The sequence below is a fragment of the Cupressus sempervirens genome, chromosome 10 (genome assembly GCF_028749045.1).
Source record: "Cupressus sempervirens isolate cs-2001-9-10 chromosome 10, ASM2874904v1, whole genome shotgun sequence".
NCBI classification, from domain to species: domain Eukaryota; kingdom Viridiplantae; phylum Streptophyta; class Pinopsida; order Cupressales; family Cupressaceae; genus Cupressus; species Cupressus sempervirens.
The window spans coordinates 395,301,826-395,322,749 of NC_143127.1; the positions used below are offsets into that span (position 1 = coordinate 395,301,826).

Here is a 20,924-nt window from a genome sequence, read left to right on the forward strand (position 1 = left end):
CCTTGAAATTGGCTAATTACAATATGATCAAACAACATGGATGAAGCACCCCTCGATGTCCTTCACCACATCCCCCACCAATGGGATCCGAATAGGGTTAAGAACAAGTATGGGATACTTCGCCTTAAGACCCAACCCACCATGAGGAAGAGAACCCTAAGACCCTGCCGCAACCTTGGCAACATACGACAAAGATCCAACAGATGCATTAGCACCAGCATTCGCACCAACACCAACACCTGCACCCACGCCAGCACCAGTACCAGCAACTGTAGCATCGCCACCGCCAGCACCAACCCAGCCGCACCATTAACATCAACAACACTAGCCAAAGGAAGAACCCTAGCTCCTGCATTTGCAACATCACCCAAACCAAATGCTCCAATGCCAGCAGCAGCCCCAGCAGAAGCCCTCACACCAAAACTTGTGCTAGGCCCCAAACCATCAGCACAAAAGCCAACAACAAAACCAACAGACCTCTCGCCAGCATCCATGTCAACGCCAGGACCAATGCCAACACCAGCACCATCTCCAGCAACAGCTGCCATAACTATGTGGATTGTGACAATAATTGAATTTGTTGTCAAAGCGGAAATTGTTAGATTGTGACAATAATATAGCAATAAAACTACAAAACAATAAAAGAAATCATATCTTTTCAAAAGAAAAAAAATAACTATCATATAAGAAGAAATCGTTAATCCTTTAATGGAATAAAGAAAGTTTTTCTTATTTTCAGTGGTTATGATCCAAAAGATGTTTAACATATCTTTGTTCCCTTGAAGGTAAGAGAGGGTTGAAAATTGTAGATTGGAAGAACAATTGTAACTTGTAGATTGCAGGAACAATGGTCAATTGTAGATTGCAATAAAATTGAGAAGAGCTGACAATTGTAAACTGCAAGAACAATTGTAAATGATAGATTGCAATAGCAATTGAAAAGATTTATAAACTGAAAATTACAAGTGTGCATAAACTGTAGATTGTAAGAGCAAGTATGATAGTGGCCACTGTGAAGAGTAATTATTTTTCTTGACCAGCAAGCATACCGATACCCCACCCCGTAAAGGTTTCCCAAATATTTTGTCAAAATTGTATCACATAAATCAACATATTATGTGTTATTGTGTTATTTCATTGTATTCCGTGTTATTTATCTGCAATTAACTTGCACTGCAATATTTTCTAATCTGAATTTATGTTTCTGTGTCCACGACACAGGACAAGATACAGCACATGAATTATATCTTATTTACTGAGAAAGATACAGCATATGAATAATATTTTGGGGGAGCAGAATAAAACAAATTACTTTATACCTGCTTGTTACACTTTCAAAAACATCAAATTGCAGTTGCTACTGCCTCTTATAGACTTTGTTAACATACAAAATTATATGGCTTCCACCCTACCCGAGTTTAGATTCAAACCAAGTTGATGGGAGCTGCTACAAAGATGCAGAAGCATCAGATTGCTAAAATTAAACAAATAAAGTGTGTTCTCTTTTCCAACTTCCACCTATTTGTAAGTTTCAAGCCACATGTTAAAAATCAGCTACAATGGGGTCAATGTGCTATCTTCTTTAGATTTTTTTGTCCGTACACCATACTTAGATAGTTACAAAGGATAATGGTGATATCATTTATCCTGTTCACTTTTGTCCTAAAAAAAAAAATCATTGTTTGTTATAGGTTTCTTATTACACTGGAATGCATTGTTTGCATGCTCAACATAGTTGAAAATTAGTTGCAAGTTAGTATATTTTAGTTTATCAAACGAATTTCCTAGCACATATTACGTGCATGGTTTTATTACCCATTTCTAATACCATCACTAATATCGTTGAAAATAATTAAGTAAAATCAACAATAAAGTTTTCACACAGGACCAATTTTGTGTTAATATTTTTAAACCTGGAGTCCAATCTTATTTTCTTTGGGAAAAAACTAATGCTCATAGTAAATGAATATGCATATTCAATAACCTACAACGACATTGGAAGCAGGATAATAACATGAAGTATGAAACATGGAAATTAGAACTTTGAAATTATATTAACATACATCATACTTCTGTTCATAAATATCATGAAAAATATTTTATGATATTATCAAATTTATATGTACGTTACTCTTAATAAGATTTTCAACACTGTATTGCAATTACTGATCCTATTTATAACAACAATTCTTTACATCAAAAATATATAGCCAAAAAGCACTTATGCAATTATGAGGATAAGATAGATGTTGCTAAACAAAATAAAACTCTATTAGATATTCAGAAAAATCCAATATAGTTTAATCCTTTTGAGCCCGTGTTAAAAAACAGAGCCCAGAGCATATACAGCATCTCTATAGGTCAATATACAAGAAAGATTCCAGTTATCCTTCGTCTTAGGCAAACACTAAATACCATTGAACCCTTGAGCCCTACTCAACACATACCCAAACATAATCCATTGAACTCACAATTGAATGCAACTTGTAACACTCTCTAGATACTTCAAAATCACTGACGTTGAAATAAATGTTTAAACTCTAAGATTTTCAGTCCAGAGTGTTTATTGTATATAATATCTAGATTCAGATTTGTAAAATTATGTTGCATTAACGTTTTGAACCACACTCTGTGATCCATCATCAGGATGATAGAGAGCAACTGTAGGAGAAAAAGTCACACTCCATTTTAGTGTGCTTTAATAGTATTATCATTTATGCCATCTATGTAAGAAGAAAACTTAGAAAAGAACTAACATGTTCTCTGAATTGAATTTGAAGTTTTGCTCCAACATGATCTGAGAAAGGAGAATTTGAATCTTCAGTGTTCACTCAATTTGTTGCTCACACATAAGTTATCATGTAATAAATTATTGTCTAACCTATTCTGGTCGAGACGGGATTTTCCCCACAGCACCTTGCCAGAATCAAATTTGTTATAGAAATGAATATTATTTTTCAATCAGAGCAGAGCAACAAATATAAAAAAATAATCATGAAATCTTGAATTTCCAAACCCATCCTGAGGTGTGCAAAGTTGAGTAGAATATGTATTAAGTTTTGCCCCTTCATAACCATACTGTACAAAATGAGTTCATCAAATATCTTGTAAAATGAAGGGTTATAGAAGTGGAACAAATAAGGAGTTTAAAAAGCTTTCCTCCACACTTCTAATGGCATTACAGTTACTAACCAATGAAAACCTTTATGATGACACTTCTGAAAGCCATGAAGTGAAAACTGAAACAGCATCTTGGAGACGGCAGAGGCGAAGGTCCTCTGGTACTGGAGCATCAATTATTGTGTCAAAACAACTTATTTGCAAGGACTGAGCCTGTGTGTTGCCTCTATTCTCTGACATAAGTAATATGGCTACCTCATCTGCCATTTTTGAGAATGCAACCCTGCAACACCAGATATGAAAACAGTATTGTTGTTGCATAAGATATTAGAAAAGACTACTAAAAAAGGAAATCAGAAGATTTGAAGTCACAAGCAAATGCTTCTTATGAGAACCAAGTACAAAACTAGAATTTACCTCCCATTTAATGGAAATTTGTTTCGCCACAAGCACAATGACTCCTTCAAACGAATATGTAAGTCCCGGCATGAAATATTTTTCTTTTCTAGAGAGGCCTGCAACATAAAATTCACTTATATAAAAGAAATACTAAAAACAGTCACGTGCATCAAAAGTAAACCATTCGACCTTGTCAGAATATTTGCATGGCAGCAACTCCGAAGATGTCATGAGCTTATTATAGTACTCATGTTATTCTAGTAGCATATGAGAGAATGGTTTTAAAACATCTTTGCAAATCTATTATTTATAGGCAAGATGTAATACTAATCATTAATGTAAAGACAGAATCAGATTTTGTTTTAAGCAACTATTATGCCACCCTTTAAAGATTGGATGCAAAATATTTGAACTCAACACAATAATTAGTTGGGATTGAATGGTGCACACTCCGATAAAATGACTATCTGCAACAAATGCAACTTGAATGAAATGATAACAAATACAGCATCTGATAAAAAATAAAGAATGTCAGTCACAGTTCATAGGCGCAATTAGAAATGCATCTGTCATTGATAAAAAGTTTGGAAGGAACCCACAGATAGAGAAAGGAAAAGTAGACTACAAAAACATTTATGGAAGAACGAGAAACAAGAATAAAAGAGAGAATCTAGACAATCTTTAACTTGTGGACTACATGACCTGGGGATGATAAAGCTTAGGTTGTAAAAGCTTTTGCTACTCTGTGGTAGCTTGTTTTATATGGCAGTGAATTGATATTGTATGGTACAGTATGTTGTGCAAGGTATTGATTTCCCATTTGCTGAATATATGCAAATAACACCGCCCAGCGGAGATCATATGGAAATCATTCTGCACCTTGTGATGTTTGTATTAATTCTTCTTAAACCAAAATATAACAGTGTTTCACAGTAGAGAGGGAAACCTTGAGCTGAATCACTACTTAATACCTTTTAGCCTAATCATGTAACTCTGCTTAGGCACTAATTAATACCTTATGTCTAAACATGATCAGTGATACAGCAATGGAAAACCCAACTAAACAGTCCAAAAACATCAACTTTGTCAACATTTGGACAACTTATGCCAAAACCTTGAACCTTTTTCACAACCTCTGACTAGTGTTTTGGAAAGCACTGTTTGAAATGTAAGTTCAGCCAACCCCTATTCAAAACTGAAAATAATCCCTTATCCTCCAAAGAACTTCTTCACTATAAGACTATACAATGGAACCACCTTTTAGAGTAAAATGTAGATTAGTTAACAAATAAATAGAAAAAATGTGCAATTATAGAAAGAGAATGGAAGGAAAACAATGGAAAATGATGAACTAAACCCTGAAAATCTGAAAATCAAAATGCGTTTCACCTTTAATGTAGACTACGACATAAGTACCCTGAGTCTTACTCTAGTACATCTCGATTTCAATTTATAGAATATCTAGAGAATCTAAAATGCATTTGAGTGTGCCTAGAACAATGGTAGTCCCAAAATCATAACAATACAAGGAACTCTAGGGAATTCTAAGACAGACAAATGCCATATATATCGCAAGTACAATGTTGTCCAATGGAGATAATCGTTAGGTTATTGATTCTGCAACCAAGTGAGTTATTAAGGTATGTGTATAGACCATAGTAACGAGAATCGCCCCATAAATCGAGTGAATCACCGGTTTGGCGATTTGATTTGGGCTTCCCGATATTGTTTGAATCGTTGAACCAGTTTGGCAATTTCATCGCCATGAATTGTCGATCCGGCGATTCATCCAAAAAATTGTCTGCATGAATCACAAAAAATCGGCCCACGCGGCTTTATAAAAATTCAAGTCAATTTTTTTTAAAAACACATTTTTTTAATGTTTCTTTTTTGGATTACCTCTTTCTTTTAACAATAAAGGGCCTTCTAGTTGTTTAGCATGAGTAGAAGAGAGGAAAAGTGAGAGAAAAGAAGAGAAGAAAAACCATAGGTTTACAACCAGCAAGAAGGAAGAGCACCAAGAGATCAAAAATCCATTTGGGAAAGCCATAAGATTGCATTGGGAGCATTAAGGAGTTAATAGCAACACTCAACTCATTTGTAAGAGGTAAGTGTTGATTTTTTTTTATATGTTAGTGTCTTATTTAATTTTTGTTAAAAAAAATTTTGTTTTCATTTGCAAATCTTGAATTTTTTTAGTTTTACTAAATTTCAAAGTAGGCTTTATTGTTTTGTTTATTAGTTTGAAACTTTGAGGTTTTACTTGAATTTTCTTATTGCAGCAGCTTTAACTTTCATTTTCCACAATGGGTAAAAAAAATAATTGTTGGAAATATACCGAAGACTTTCTTGGAAGAACAAAATTTCAAACAAAATGTATATTTTGTAAAGATATAAATTCTGGTGGCATTTATAGATTCAAATATCACATTGCTGCCATACATAGACATGATATTACAAGTTGTCCTCAATAGACTGCTGAGGCAAAACACACTTGTTTAGTGGCATTAGAAAAATATGAACTAGAGAAATTAAATAAGAAAAGGCAACTTGAAGGGTTAAGGGCTATGGGCTCCCATACTCCTGCAGCCGCATCCACATCCACATCCATAGGTTGTGTTAGAGAGGGTTCTTCCAAGCCTCCTTTTTGTCCTAGTGCTAGTGCCCGTGCTAGTGCTGATGCTAGTGCCCGTGCTAGTCATTCTTATATTGAGATTGAGTCCAGCTTATTGCAGCGTAGAGTGCAGAAGAATAGATTGGATAGTTACTTTGTGCTCCGCACTACTCCTAGCTCACAACCCACGCTTGAGAGCATGGGTTTGAACAAGGAGATTCATGATGCTGCCAGAAAAGAAATTTGCAAAGTTTGGTACTTTTGCAACATTCCATTTATTACAGCCAAGTAAATTTTTATTTTTTATTTTTTTCTTTAAGTTTAAAGTTAAATTTTAATTATATCTACTTGTTTAATCATAGATTCACTTTACATAATGATTTGTCATCTAAATTTCTAATCATAATCTATTTGTGATAGGGCTCCTTATTGACAAAACATGATAGATGTAGTTGTCATTTGTGGTCCGGGGTTTAAAGCCCCAACTAAGGCTGAGTTCAGTGGATACTTCTTAAGCTGAAATGGTTGCCCCATCATGACTGATGGTTGGATGGATAGGAGGAATAGAACATTCCTCAATTTTCTTGTTTCCTGTAGAGGTGATTGATCATTCTGCTTTCCTATATACATTGTAAATTGTGAATCGTGATTGAATAATTTAAATTTTGATTTGTTGATTGCTAATTTGTCGATGATCCATGATAATTCATTGTTTTGTAGGATATACCATGTTCCTCAAATCTATTGATGCTTTCGCTCATATCAAAAACACCACATACTTATGTGAGGTTATTGAGGAAGTCATAGCAGAGGTGAGGGAAGAAAATGTGGTGTAGGTGGTGACGAATAATGCAGCAAGTTATGTTGTTCCAGGTAAACTTTTAACTTTTCAAGTTTTGAAAATAAATTTATTAGAACTTTTCTAATTCTAAGTTTCCTAACATGTTTAAACTTCTAATTAATTTAAAAATTGTTGTAGGTAAACTTTTAATGGAGGGGCACCCCACCATATCTTGGTCTCCTTGTGTGGCACATTGCCTTGACCTCATGTTGGAGGAAATTGGCAAGGTTGAGTGGATCAAATCATGTGTAGAAAGGGCCAAAAATATATGCAAGTTTATTTACAATTATGCGTTTGTCCTGAGCACAATGAGGGACTACACAGGAGGCAGGGAGTTAACTCGTCCATGTTAAATCTGTAACTTGTTAAGCATACTGATCTGATAATAGATCGATTAGCTCTGATATAACATTATAAGTAAAGAACTAACTCTTTGCATTGTTCCCTTTATAAGATCAGCGTCTATCCTTAGGATTTTGGTTTAATACTAATCTAACAACATTGTTTATGTTTGTGATTAATATTTAATTATTCTTAGAAAGTCGCCAACTTCTAGAGGTTAGGCAAATGACTTTGGAAGAAACATGTCCTTTCTAAGGACATGTCCCTTGATTCCTATACTTATAGAGGGTAAGGATGAAGTCTAAGAGCACACAAGAACAAAGACAAGTCTACTCCCTAGTCATTACTACCCACATTCGAATTGCAGAAGTAAAAGACAGAATTCTGAATTACATTTCTAATTCAATTGAAAGCAATACTTTGAAGTTATTCTCAGCAAATCAAAGGAAAGAATGAGATTGAATCTAGTCTATATTCAATCATAGGAATTGAAGAAACTTTACAGTCCAGGCATCACGAGGTTTGCATCGAATTTCATAACACTACAATCCTTGTTGACATCAAGCAGAATTGAGGAGCATGTTTGTTGGGCAGGAGTAGATTACATCTTCCTATCTTACGACCACTGCAGGGGTAGATGTGGCGAATTGCTTCTTTGATGAGGATGGTTTTTGGGAACCTGCTAAAGAAATCCTTGAGGTAAATTTCTTACAATTTAACATTTAGTATTTGTTATTTAATTGTTTAATGATTTAGTTTTAGTTTTAGTTTTGTATTTAAGTTTTGACTCAAATGTTTTTTTTACATTATATGCAGGTCATTGAGCACTTCGTATCTCTCCTACGAACTGCTGATGGGGAGAAGCCCTCTATGGGCTACATATATGATGGCATGAATAGGGCCAAAGAGGCCATTAGAGCCTAGTATGCAAGAGTGCAGGAGTGCAGGAGAAGTATGCCCCTATTGAGATGGCAGAATCAGCTCCACTGCCACATCCATACAGCAGCTTTTTATCTAAATCCAGCATTTTGCTTTCGTTTTGACTTCAAGGCGGATGAGGAGGTTCTCACTGGACTATATACAATATTCCAAAGGTTGAGTAGTGATGAGGATAGCGCAATTGCAACCATTGAGCTAGACAAATTCAAAATAAGGGTCAATTTTCTCTAGCGAGATGGCCAGAGATGCTCGGACAACAATACAGTCCGGTAAAAATAATATATTCTTCAATCTTAAGTTTATGGCTTATAAGTTGTGGATTGTAAATTCTGATTTTGTAATTTTAAAGTTGTAAATGAGACTAATTATTTTTGTTTTCCCTTATTTCAAATAGATAGTATCAAATATCTGGGCCCACAATCCCAAAACTTCAGAAAATTGCCATCTATATTCTAAGTTAGTCAAGCAGCGCTTCTAGATGTGAGCACAATTGGTCCATGTTTGAGCATATCCACTCGAACGGGAGAAATAGGTTGTCCATGCAAAGGTTGAATGATCTTGTCTTTGTTCATTAGAACATCCATCTTAGGAATAGACAGATTTTGGGCGCTGACTCCTCTCCACTCATTCTGGACAAGATTGATCCATACTCAAAGCGGCTCACTGAGGCTGTGGATTCGATCTTCACTGAGGCAAACCATGAGTGGGTTGACCAGGTAGATAGAGAGGCCAAGGTTGTGGCCATGGCAAAGGAGGTGGCTAGAGCACGTTTAGGCACTGGCAGACACACACGTGTACACACAGACACAGGCCCTAGTGATGTTGTTCGTGAGCCCATCTTACATGCGGGGGCTATGGCTCAACAGTCCTCTACGACCTACCTTAGACGCCTTTGTAGAAGGCAGACAAGATACTCAAAAGCTGAGGCTGAGTATACGACCGAGCTTGAGGATGATGATAAGGTTTGAGCCAGAGCCTTGTTTTTTCATGTTGTTTACAGATACTAATAGACATATGTTTCATGGATCTTCATCTTACATGCATTCATGATTTAATGTCTTATGGATCTTCATTTTAAAAACATTCTATGATTTGACTCATTATGATCCTATGATTTCTATTTACTTCAGCTACAATTTACATTTTACGTGTAACGTATGTGATGGATTTATCATTTATATTCCTTGTTTATGTATGTTAGCTTCTATTTGATGATGTTATAGCGTGTTTAAGTTATATTCAATAAAAGGTGCATGAAATAAGTTTCAAATTGTTAAAATCTCTAAATTTCAAGGGTTTTTTAATTTGTCAATTCATAGCCAATTTGTGTTTCAATTCAGCCTTGCCGATTCCTATTCTCATTACTTTGGTATAGACCAAACTTGTAATTATTTTCAAGGTGATAACTTGTATATGTTCAATGAGGCCAGCCCATGAATAAATGGATAGGCATTGTGAATGTCCATTACATATTCTAGGTATGTTTACTTCATTGCTTGTTCAGTTCAAATCAATTTATGCTCTCTTAGTATGTATATTTGTAATGTACCCTGCTAGGTTAGTCCTATTATAACCAGAATTATCCCGTATTTAGTATTCTTATGGCCTTAAACTGAATGGATAAATTTGCATTGAATCAAATGTATGTTATTCCATTATTCAAACAAAGCAAAGTTATACATTCATCAAACATATTAAGAAATCATACTACTAATGATTCTTAATGTTCATACTACCTTTATTACAATCCCAGTTCAAGAAGAAGAAGATTAGGACGTAACCAAATTGTTTAGATAGCAATCACAATAGGTTCCCTTAAGGTTTTACAGATCCATGCTCTTCTCCTGTCTTCGGAAAATGCCCTCAAAGTTTTAAAGATGCACTCATCCCTACCCTAGCTTGGGAATCAACCTACTGACTGGATTCAGACAGGCCTCTCCTTGGAAACACTTCAGTCCCTTCCTCTTCGGGTACTAAATAGTAATGAATTTGAACATGGACATATATGATTAACTCTATTATTACTAATGAGTATGTATATTATAAATGTAGATATCAGAGATATGTTAGAGAACATTAAGATATATACATTATATATAGATAATAATGATTTCATGCTTAAAACTTGTAATATGTAATTGACTATATAAAGACTTGAATATATATAGTTCTGATCATTATTATATATATACTGATTAATTAACATGAACTGATACTATGCATATCTCGTATGACTTTAACCATATATTGGCCCTTAGCCCTATTAGCTGTGAACATATATAGAGAATAATATTCAATCTGTTCTAGCTGTTTTTGAATAAAGCAGTAGCCAAATAAGGGGGCTGGCCTTTTTACAAATAGAAGGCCCATCGAGAGCACAAAGATAGCACAAAGTCAGCACGAAAACATAACTTAAAGAATAAGGCACTAACGCCTTTCCCAAACAGAGCGGGCCAAAACTCACACCGCAAGAGAGGGTGCGCGAGAACTCTTCCTATGCATTAGGACATCTGTCAAAACACAAAGAAGGGCCAAACTCACACCTTAATAGGAGGGCAAGAGTTCCTTCTACTCCTTCAAACAACCATCCAGGCAATACAGCCTTTAGGTTCCCCATCAAAGGAGACACCGCTAGGGCAGCTGACAGGATAGCGGGCAGAGCACTGAAGAAGCTGAGCATCATCAACAGATCCATAGTGCAAGGCTTTAGTAGGAGCTGAAGTGCCCTCCTAGCTTGAGGGAAAAGCTCTAGCAAAGTTGGGGCCTACAACAAGGGATACAATAGGAGGAAGACTCGGAACAGTAGCAGAGGCTTGTCCACGATCAACAACAGAGGCCTAGACATGATCAGCAACAGGTGCCTCAACAAGATTTTCCACAGGGCTAACATCATCAGCAGTCGAGGAGGCTTCAGAGGACTCCAAGAGGGAATCATCAACTCAAACAGTCAAATGGTCATAACTAACAGCCTTCCACCAAGAAGTGGTACCTTTGCGGTGAAGAAGAGCACAACCAAAGCCATATGACCAATAGCGAAGTAATGCCAACGACGGAAGGAGAGGCCCTCATAATCCAGAATCGATTCCCACAGCCACTTCCCAACTATGAGCACCACGTCACCTAGGAGTGGCTGGGACATATTCAAGTCAACCAAAATATGGGCAAAAGCAAAGTAACGAGAATCGGCCGAATCAAATTGCGAATCTGCCATGAAGCGGAATCAAATCGGCAAATTTTAAAAACCCTTGAAATTTAGAGATTTTAACAATTTAAAACATATTTCATGCACCCTTTATTGAATATAACTTTAACACACTATAACATCATCAAATAAAAGCTAACATACATAAACATGGAGCATAAATGATAAATCCATCACATACCTAACTACATTACATGTAAAATGTAAATTGTAGCTGAAGCAAATAGAAATAATAGGATCATAATGAGTCAAATCATAGAATGTATGTAAAATGAAGATCCCTAAGACATCAAATCATAAATGTATGTAAGATGAAGATCCATGAAATGTATGACTATCAGTATCTGTAAACAAAAAAAAACATTAAAAAAAGATGTGTTTTTATTAAAATTTCACTTGACTTTTTACCTACCTGCACAGCCGATTTTTTGCGATTCACAAAGGTGATTTTGGCATTTTTTTTCCATGAAATCGCTGATCTAGTTCACCAGTTCAAAAAATTTTGGGAACCATGTAATAATCCAAACCCGGAAAGCAACAGCATGAACTAATCAAACATTAATATATGGTGAGGAGTGGTGACTATGATTCTATCCCAGCATTTTAACTCTTCCATAATATGGCAAAGACAACAATATGATAATGTGAATACTCAAAAAGAAATTCAAAAATTACAGTATACTCCAAAGTGCATTCAACCAAATATTCGATTCCTTTGAGTTTTCATTCCATAATGGCTTGTGATAACAAATATTCGGAACTGTCATACACATTCATGGTATGAACAATAGTCTTGACGTTTTATATAAACAAAATGCAAAGTAAAATAGCAATGGCACCTGATGCAGCCGTGAATGGGATGACTATTTACACAACCATGGCTTGGATAGCGTTCCTATTTGCCAACAATGATCAGTCAAGACTCCTGACGACTTGTGGCTAAGACCACCAATGCTCCTGTGGCTGCTACTGTTGCCAATCAAACCCGCAACACCTGGAATGCACCCGTAGTATTTCAGAGTTTTCCCACGCGATAGACTAGCATCTTTACCTCTCTCTACGGTGAGGATATGGAATGCCTAACACCTACAACCTCCATGCTATTGACCGGAACTGCCGTATCTGATGCCTGCATTGACAGTTTAACCTTCCTGCTATGTCGTTATTTGTAGTGACTTCTACCCCACGCCCTGCAGATTGGTCTTGTGGCCTCTAGATAATATTAGAAAACTTCCCCCTGTGTATGCTCCTTAGACCACTTACTTTTGGGTGCAGATCCACAGCCATGATGAATCATCATACAAAGTCCACGCTTGGTTATGAATATAGTCTCCAATGAGATGTTGGGGCTACGTCCAACTTCTCAAACTGCCTCAAGGGGTTTCGTCCTCGAGAGCAACCAGACACATTTAAGCAACCAATGTCATTTTGGGTAATATTATTTTTCATGGTGCAAATCCCAATAAGGCCTATTGCTTTTATAACCCCAATAAGAGGGAGAACACAAACAACTAGGCAATGTGGGATAAAAACCATTTTTGTCATTTAGTCACTTGAGTTACTTTTGTTATAAAATGACTAAGTCATAAAGAAACTTTATAAAACCACTTTATAAAATAAAGTAACTTAACTATAGAGAAGCCCCTCAAACTTTAATATTTCCCCAAACAAAACCAAATAAATTCCTCTGATTGGCTGGCATCCTCTAGATTAATGTCGTTAGCCTATCCGAATGTAAAGATAGACCAACAAGGTGCCAAAAAGGTCTAGCGCGGAGAAGGGGACATTACAAACCATGAACCAAATCGTCAAATCAGCGATTCAAGCGATTTCATGGCAATTCTTGTTACTATAGGCAAAACTAGTATGGCCCAAGGTTGTCGTAGCTTCATCTTCCTTCAAGAACTGCCCAAGGGAGTTCCCAACAGTCTCATAGCAAGACACCTCCCAAATATGAAGTGGGAGATTAGGAAGGTGAACCCATATTGAATGCACATTAAGTGGTTCAATAAGAGGGTTGAAAGAAACTGTCCAAGGTTTGGCAAAAAGGGAATGACTCCCTCAAACCCACATCTTGCTCAGGATTAGATCTCAATCTTCAAGAGAGGAGATAGAAACAATAAAGAAGCCCTTAGCACAAGGGTCAAGCTCAAACTCACCAAAGACGAGGGGTTTCCAACAATTACCCAACAGTGTAGATCCGGGAGGGATGATTAAAGACCTACAAATCTACCCACCAGCCTATGCTACTGGTAGAAGTTAACATTCTCCACCACTTCAAGGCCACAAGCCACCACAGGTAAGGCCTTGCACAAGAAATGGGACGAACTTTCTCAGTTGGAGAGATAGTAAAAGTAGTCTTAGCAACATGAGCATAACTCTTGTTACCAGTGGCAGCAAATTTTGGGAGGGGAGGCCTCCTTTCACTGCTTTAGGCCCAAGGCCACCAGCACCAGCCACAATAAGGGGGGCAAAAGGAATACTCCCAACACTCACCGAAACCCCCAAAATATTCAAGTCAGCAACAGATGATACACCAGTAGCAGCAAACTCAACTGGATGAGCACCCTAAGAACCCATTGAAGGAACAATAGCAAATTCCCCTAAAGCAGGGGCCAAAGGGGTTGTCAACACAGAAACCCTCATCGGGCCATTTGCAACAGCCAAACACGCATCCAAATATTCCTCTTGTGTGGTCGGAGAACAAACTGTAGACAATGCAGGAGAGGAGCCCGCAAGCAGCAATGCAAACCCCAACAATAAGCTTAGTGCCACGAACACCAACCACTGTCAGCAAGCAGGGGGAAACCCTAGCCACGGGGAAAACAATAAAGGAAGACATCATTTCCAATTTCCTGCAAATTTGTTCTAGGTTTTAGACTTGTCAGATGGTGAATACAGGCTATTAATTTGTCAATATGCTTGCATTTCCCACTATGTAATGTCCCCTATTAGTCTTAGATTTTGTCATTACCAATTTAACACAAGTTTAATATTTTTGTCATAAGATAAAGGGAAAAAAATATAATGATTCAGTCTTACACATTCAAAGTGTCATGAGCCATGATTAGCATAAGAACACACATATAGATCATTTTTGTAATAAAGTTTTTACGTAGTTCTTGATATGAATTAATATAATTATTATTACATAAATTACTTAAATAAATAATATTATATCACTATGTTAATAATCAACAATAATGATATATGATTAGGTAATTAATAAGAATTTAGTAATACCATAAAAATAAATAATGCTATATTACAATAATTTATAATGTATTAATAATAAGTGATTATATTAATAAAAATATATAACATTAATGAATAATATTAATATTATTAATCAAATGAATAATATTCTGTAACAAATCAAATATAACCTTACAACAATCACCTGAAATAGCACCGAGTCTAAATGGCAATATCAAGTGACTATAGACAGCAACTAATATGCTCTACATATAATGATAATAATGTATTTCCCTGCCAACTCCCTAGGATGGACTTGGGCAAGACATGCCACTCCATGTAAGCACAAGATAGTCACTGACAGAAATATAAGGCCTTGATCTGAAAATGCTTTCTCCACCTCAGTGGCTATGATGACTTGACACCTTCAACTAAAGGCATGCGGCGATAAGCATGTGGTTCCCCTCCACTCATGCACAACATATAAATACAAAAGAAAATAAAGGGTATTCAGGGGGTAGATCATCAAAAGTATATAGGAGTCAAAGATAGAAGTGGATCAAAAGAGTTGCAAGATAGCATTGAAAAAAGAAATCAAAAAGTCGAAACACGGTTAGCAAAGTAATTAATAATTGATAGACAGAGAAACAATAAACAATATCAAAGGATGAATATTACCATGTTGATTTATGATAGGATCATCAGCAGCAGCAGTGAATTACATTAGCAAAGGAAGACGTAAGACTCAGGTTGTCAGTCTTCAATCAATACCATCAAAATCTACATCTATGTTGAGCAGAAAGCATTCTCAGCTATAAGAATAGATCTCAGGATATAACATCTACCAAATTATACAAGTCTTCTCCAGGTATGAATATTAGCAAGTCGATTTATGATAGAATCATCATCGGCAGTAGTGAATTACATTAGCAGAGGAAGACTCAAAGGAAGACGTAAGACTCAGGTTGTCAGTATATATATATATATATATATATATATATATATATATATATCAGAAAGCATTCTCAGCTATAAGAATAGATCTCAAGATAGTACAACTGCAAATTTATTATTAGATCTCAAGAGACTATTATTTAATGGTTAACACTAATTAATGGATACATTAGGATAAGAATGCTCAAGACTTATTATCATTTTATTTAAGGAGGGTAGTCAAGGATGCCTTCAAGGAGAAGCTAGTGTAAATTCCAACCAATCGGTTATTCCCAATGTAGGGTGGTGATCTGTAAAGTTTGAGGGAAAGCCTATTGAGAATTGGTGTCTAAGCAACCTAATTACATCCAAAGCGTCCTTAAACCAAAATAATAGTAACGTTAGCACAAACTTAGTAATCATGGTTGATAAGATCTCTATTATGTTAATAAACGTGTATAAAGTTTACTTACTCGCATTTATTAAAATGCAGCCTATTCAAAATTGGAAGAATCTATGATTAACTGGTTTACCAGGGCACGTTACACAAAGTAAAGGGGATTATTCATTCATCTTATTAGATTAAGTTATCTATAGATATTATTAACAATCCATACTGACCTTATTACTACTTCAACTCAATGAAGGAAGGATTAGGCATGCAACCAAGGTGCCTAGAAACCAATTACAATAGGCTACCTCAAAGTTTACAGGTCCACACCTGTATCCTGTCTTGGACGCTCAAGGCTTCTCGGACGCTCACCCCTACCCGATCTTGGGAGTAATAATATTGATTGGATTTAGAAAGGCGCCTCCTTGAAACAGTTAGCCCCTTTCATGATACCCTTTTATATCTTCATTTCCTTGACGCAACCATTCTTTAAGAGATACTTCTTCTTAATCGAATCTCTTGGAGAATAGCCAATCTTCAATAATTAAAAATCTGGAGATTAATTAGCATGTTTGCTAATTCTCTCTCTTTAATCATTTATTCTGTTATTTAATTATATATAGGCAAATTCCATTTCTAAAGGATAACATCACAGTCCTTCCCTCCCCAAAATTGCTTGTCCTCAAGCAATTACAAGTCTTTCTTTTAATAATTTGATAGTAACATTTAGTGACTTTAGTTTTTCTCATTTTCAAGAGGGATGAACTTAGAACATATTGTAAAACCAAGTTCTCGAATTCAGCTCTCTAGCTATTCTATTATACTCAATAAACCGGAGTTGAACCACACATGGGATATGCGCTTGAAAATACCATACGAATGAAAACACAAAGCATATACATTAATGCATGAAGACAAAAAGTACACATAATAAACATTGTTAGGTTCATTCCTACTAATCAGAAAACAAAGAATGCTAAATGTGTCTTTCATAATCAACCATGATTTAGCTTGCTAGGAAAACCTCGATAAGGCGCCTATAAACTGCTCAGCCCAACTAAGCTCAAGTGTGCACAGTGTCCCATTACAACAACTAGCCTCTTGGCCCACAAAAGGCAGGAACGTCCCACTATGACAACTGCATCCCTTGGGTTGGCCTACTTAGCTTAGAGGAACAAGTAAATTGTCATTCCCAACTTGTTTCCTCCATTTGATCCAATTGATTATGAACGTAGTCTATTCATAATATAATTTGTTTCTAATAATATATGCATATATTTAGATTCAATTCCATTCAGTACAATGTTTATGTGTTTGTCATTTACCCTGCAGAATGGTAGGATCATGCTCTGATACCATTTGTAATGTCTCCCATTAGGCTTAGGCTTAGTATCAAACAATTTGACCCAAGTTTATTAATTTTGTCATAAGATAAATGGATAAAGATATAATGATTCAGTCTAATACATTCAAAGTTAAATAGGATTATTCATTGATCTTATTAGATTAAGTTATATATATATATATCCATACTAACCTTATTACTACTTCAGCTCAATGAAGGATTAAGCATGTAACCAAGGTGCCTAGTGACCAATTACAATAGGCTCCCTCAAAGTTCATAGGTTCAAGCCAATATCCTATCTTAGGATTTGCCCTCAAGGCTTCTACGAAGTTGACCCCTACCCAGTCTTAGTAATAATATTATTGATTGGATCTAGACAAGCCCCTCTTTCGAACAGATTAGCCACTTTCTTCTGAGGCAAAAATAGTAATAATATTGAATATAGTTTTAAGCATATTTACAAATATATATATATATAGATCCCATGTGTTATGCTTCTTAGACTTGTTGTCAGACAATGCAGATTTATTGATCTGTCAATACACTTATATTTTCCTCTATATAGCGTTTTCTTCCATGATATTATGTTCTCCTCAAAACAATTCCTATGTCCCTTTTATATCTTCATTTCCTTGAAATAGCTCTCCCAAAAGACACAACCATTCATTACAACTATTTAGTTGCAAATAATGGAAGGAATGAATTTAACAATGTCAACTAGATGGGATAAATTCATTAACAAGACACTTTCACACAAAGCCATCAATACAAGAGAAAGAGGGTCTTCCAAACATAACTCTCAATATAACTCAAGTTAGATTAGCAAAACCCAAATAGGATGAAGGGATGCCAATACTAAACCCAAATGATAGTAAGAAAATATGCAAGCAAGTCCTCTTTCATGTAATGTTAATCAACCTTAAATGTGCAATGTGAATGTAAATTAAATCAATTGATTAAATGAGAAGAGTAAAATAAATCTAGTAACTATAGGTGTGCATTTCAATCCAAATCAAATATGTAAACAGGTCTATGCTAAGAGATAAAAGGAAGGGTGGAAAATTGATCTTGAAATATGTGAAAAAATATATCTTTTTGCTTTGAAAAATGTGGATCTAAAACTATGGCCAAGAATCAAACTATGGATCTGTGATCAGAACAAAAAACCTAAAAATCTTAAATCTCCAAGAATAGGTCGATTTGGGTGACATCTACTGGTAGGTTTATGAGATGAACATGTTCCTGAGGCATTGTAACAAAGTCGACCCAGATTTTTCCAAAAGCTTGCAATTGATACTTTCCAAATCTAAAACCACAATTTCAATACCCTACTCCTACACACAAGAAAAATTGTTTTGGTTAGGGGTAAAGGGCTTGCCTTGGTCAAGCCCCCGTTTAGGAATTAACCTTGAACGAAATGAAATGTAAAGCATGTAAGGAAGCAAGACAAATGTAAATATTCACCTTGCTTGATTGAAACCCTTGTCAATAAAGAATTTTGTAATGCTTGAATGTTGTTGATGTTGAATCTTCAATGAAGGATGTAGGAAACCTCCACAAATACAATGGATCTCACCAATACCAAATAATGGAGCCATGGATGTAAATGTGCACAATGATAGAGGAAGAACATGAATGTTACAATGTAGATCTCCTCCCTTAATGGCCAACGAAACGATAGATCTTGAAGAGGAAATGCTCACAAATGATCCTAGAAAGCTTTGCAAACACTTTGAATGCTTGATGAATGTTTGAAAACTCCTTGAAATCTGCTAGCTTGAGTGCCCTTGTGCATGCAATAGATGTCTTGTGGTTGCTAATGGATGGGAAAATTAGGGGCCTAGGCTTCCTTTTAAACTAGTTATTGGACGCAAAAACATAGCAAGGTGATGGGATCAACCAGTTTTCCAATTTTAATCTCCGAGACAAAATTGGCCCCGAGACCAAAAATGCCTGGGGTACTAGTCGACCCAGTCGACCTATACCTGTACAAGTCAACCAAATCGACCTATACTAGAGTTATCTCGAGGAACAACCCCGAGGTCTCAGGAACTGCACAAATGAAACCAAAAAAAAAGAGCTAAGCACAAGAAAGAGCTCATTAAGCACAAATGCATCCATGGTCTATAAAATCACTAAAGGGCGAGAGCTAAAAGGTCTTAAATGATGGGTGCTTGCATTTTAAGACAGTACAAAGACATACTTCTTCCTAATCGCATCTCTTGGAGAATAACCAATCCTTAATAATCAAAACTATGGAGATTAATTAGCATGTTTGCTAATTTTGTCTTTTATTATTTTTTCTATTATTTAATTATATATTATCAAATTCCATTTCTGAAGGGAGGCATAACAATATCCGCACAATAGCACACTACAAACCACGAGGGTGTGAGGGCCTATGTTCCACCCTCACCCCCTCATGAATATCACTTCATGCATGGTAATTATGATCATAGTTCAACCACAAGGAGTTAAGTTTTACCATCACCCTTCTCACAAAAGTGTTAAGGGTCACTTTTTGCACTTAATGAGATTTTCCAGTTGTCAGCCGACTGGATTGTCGTCAGTGTTTCCGTAGCCGACTCGTCGGTGTTTCTATAGCCGACTCGTCGGTGTTTCTGTATTCTGTAGTCAAAGGGTAAATAGTTTGTAGCGGACATAATGTTTGTGGCCGACGGACTCCTTCGGGAAGGTTCGGCAGATAGCATTTATATCCCGTCTGGGATCATTGTAAATCATCATCTATAATTAATCATTCATCTTATGAAGCATAATGTAATGTTCTGGCATATGCGAATAATAATAAAAAAAGTTCTGTTGTTTGTGTTCCATTGTTTGTATGCGTTCATTTATTTTACCCGTACAGTAAACATTTGGTGTCGTTGCCCTATGAACCTGGAAGGTGGAAGGAATGAAGATTAATGCCAAATCAGCGTAACAAGGATCGAAATAAGGCCAAGGGAAAAGATGGAATCCGTACTGCACTGGCACAGCAGGCAGAGCGCCGAAGGAGATTCCAGACAATTGCCGACGGAAACAGAAGCGCAGAAGAATTGTTGGAGACTCGATAGCGAGTGGAGTTGGTGGAAGAATCACGGGAATTCTTGAATTTGTGTTCGCCGAGGGAAGAGAATTCAAACGGAAGAGCATTGACTCACACGGCTCGGAGTGCCGAAGGAGCACGAGCGTGGAGTGACCTCTTCGTCTGGGATACACTTCTGCGGGACACAAATTCAGAAGATCCTTTTTCTTCACCAAGGTTCGCAGTTGTTGAGTCCGCCAATGTGGGAGAGCAGTCCGCCGGTGTGGGAAAGCAGACCGTCGATGTGGGAGTGCAGTCCGCCGGTGTGGGAGTGCAGTTCGCCGGTGTGGGAGAACAGTCTGCCGGTGTGGGAGTGTAGGCCGTCGGTGAGGGAGACCAATCCGCCGGTGCGGGAGTGCAGATCACCGGTGCGGGAGTGCAAAGCCACAGTGTGGGAGTGAACAGCGCCAGTGTTGCAGGACTGAGCAACGCCTGTTTACAAAAACCAATTGTGATGGCGAGACCAAAAGAGAAACTGTCGAAGTTCAATGGCGATGGTACGGTCGATCCCATTCGAC

At 36.6% G+C, this 20,924-nt stretch overlaps 1 protein-coding gene across 1 annotated transcript in view; it reads right to left on the minus strand.

Annotated features, from left to right (window-relative positions):
• Positions 1–2,740: 2,740 nt before the first annotated feature.
• The window catches only part of SAR3 (SUPPRESSOR OF AUXIN RESISTANCE 3), a 117,379-nt gene continuing 99,195 nt past the window's right edge, over positions 2,741–20,924 (minus strand). The window contains exons 5-6 of the mRNA XM_089803035.1: positions 3,538–3,635; positions 2,741–3,403 (exon numbers count right to left, since the gene is read on the minus strand). Coding sequence (XP_089659161.1) covers positions 3,205–3,403; positions 3,538–3,635 — 297 coding nt within the window. The 3' untranslated portion in view covers positions 2,741–3,204. The remainder of the gene's footprint in view (positions 3,404–3,537; positions 3,636–20,924) is intronic.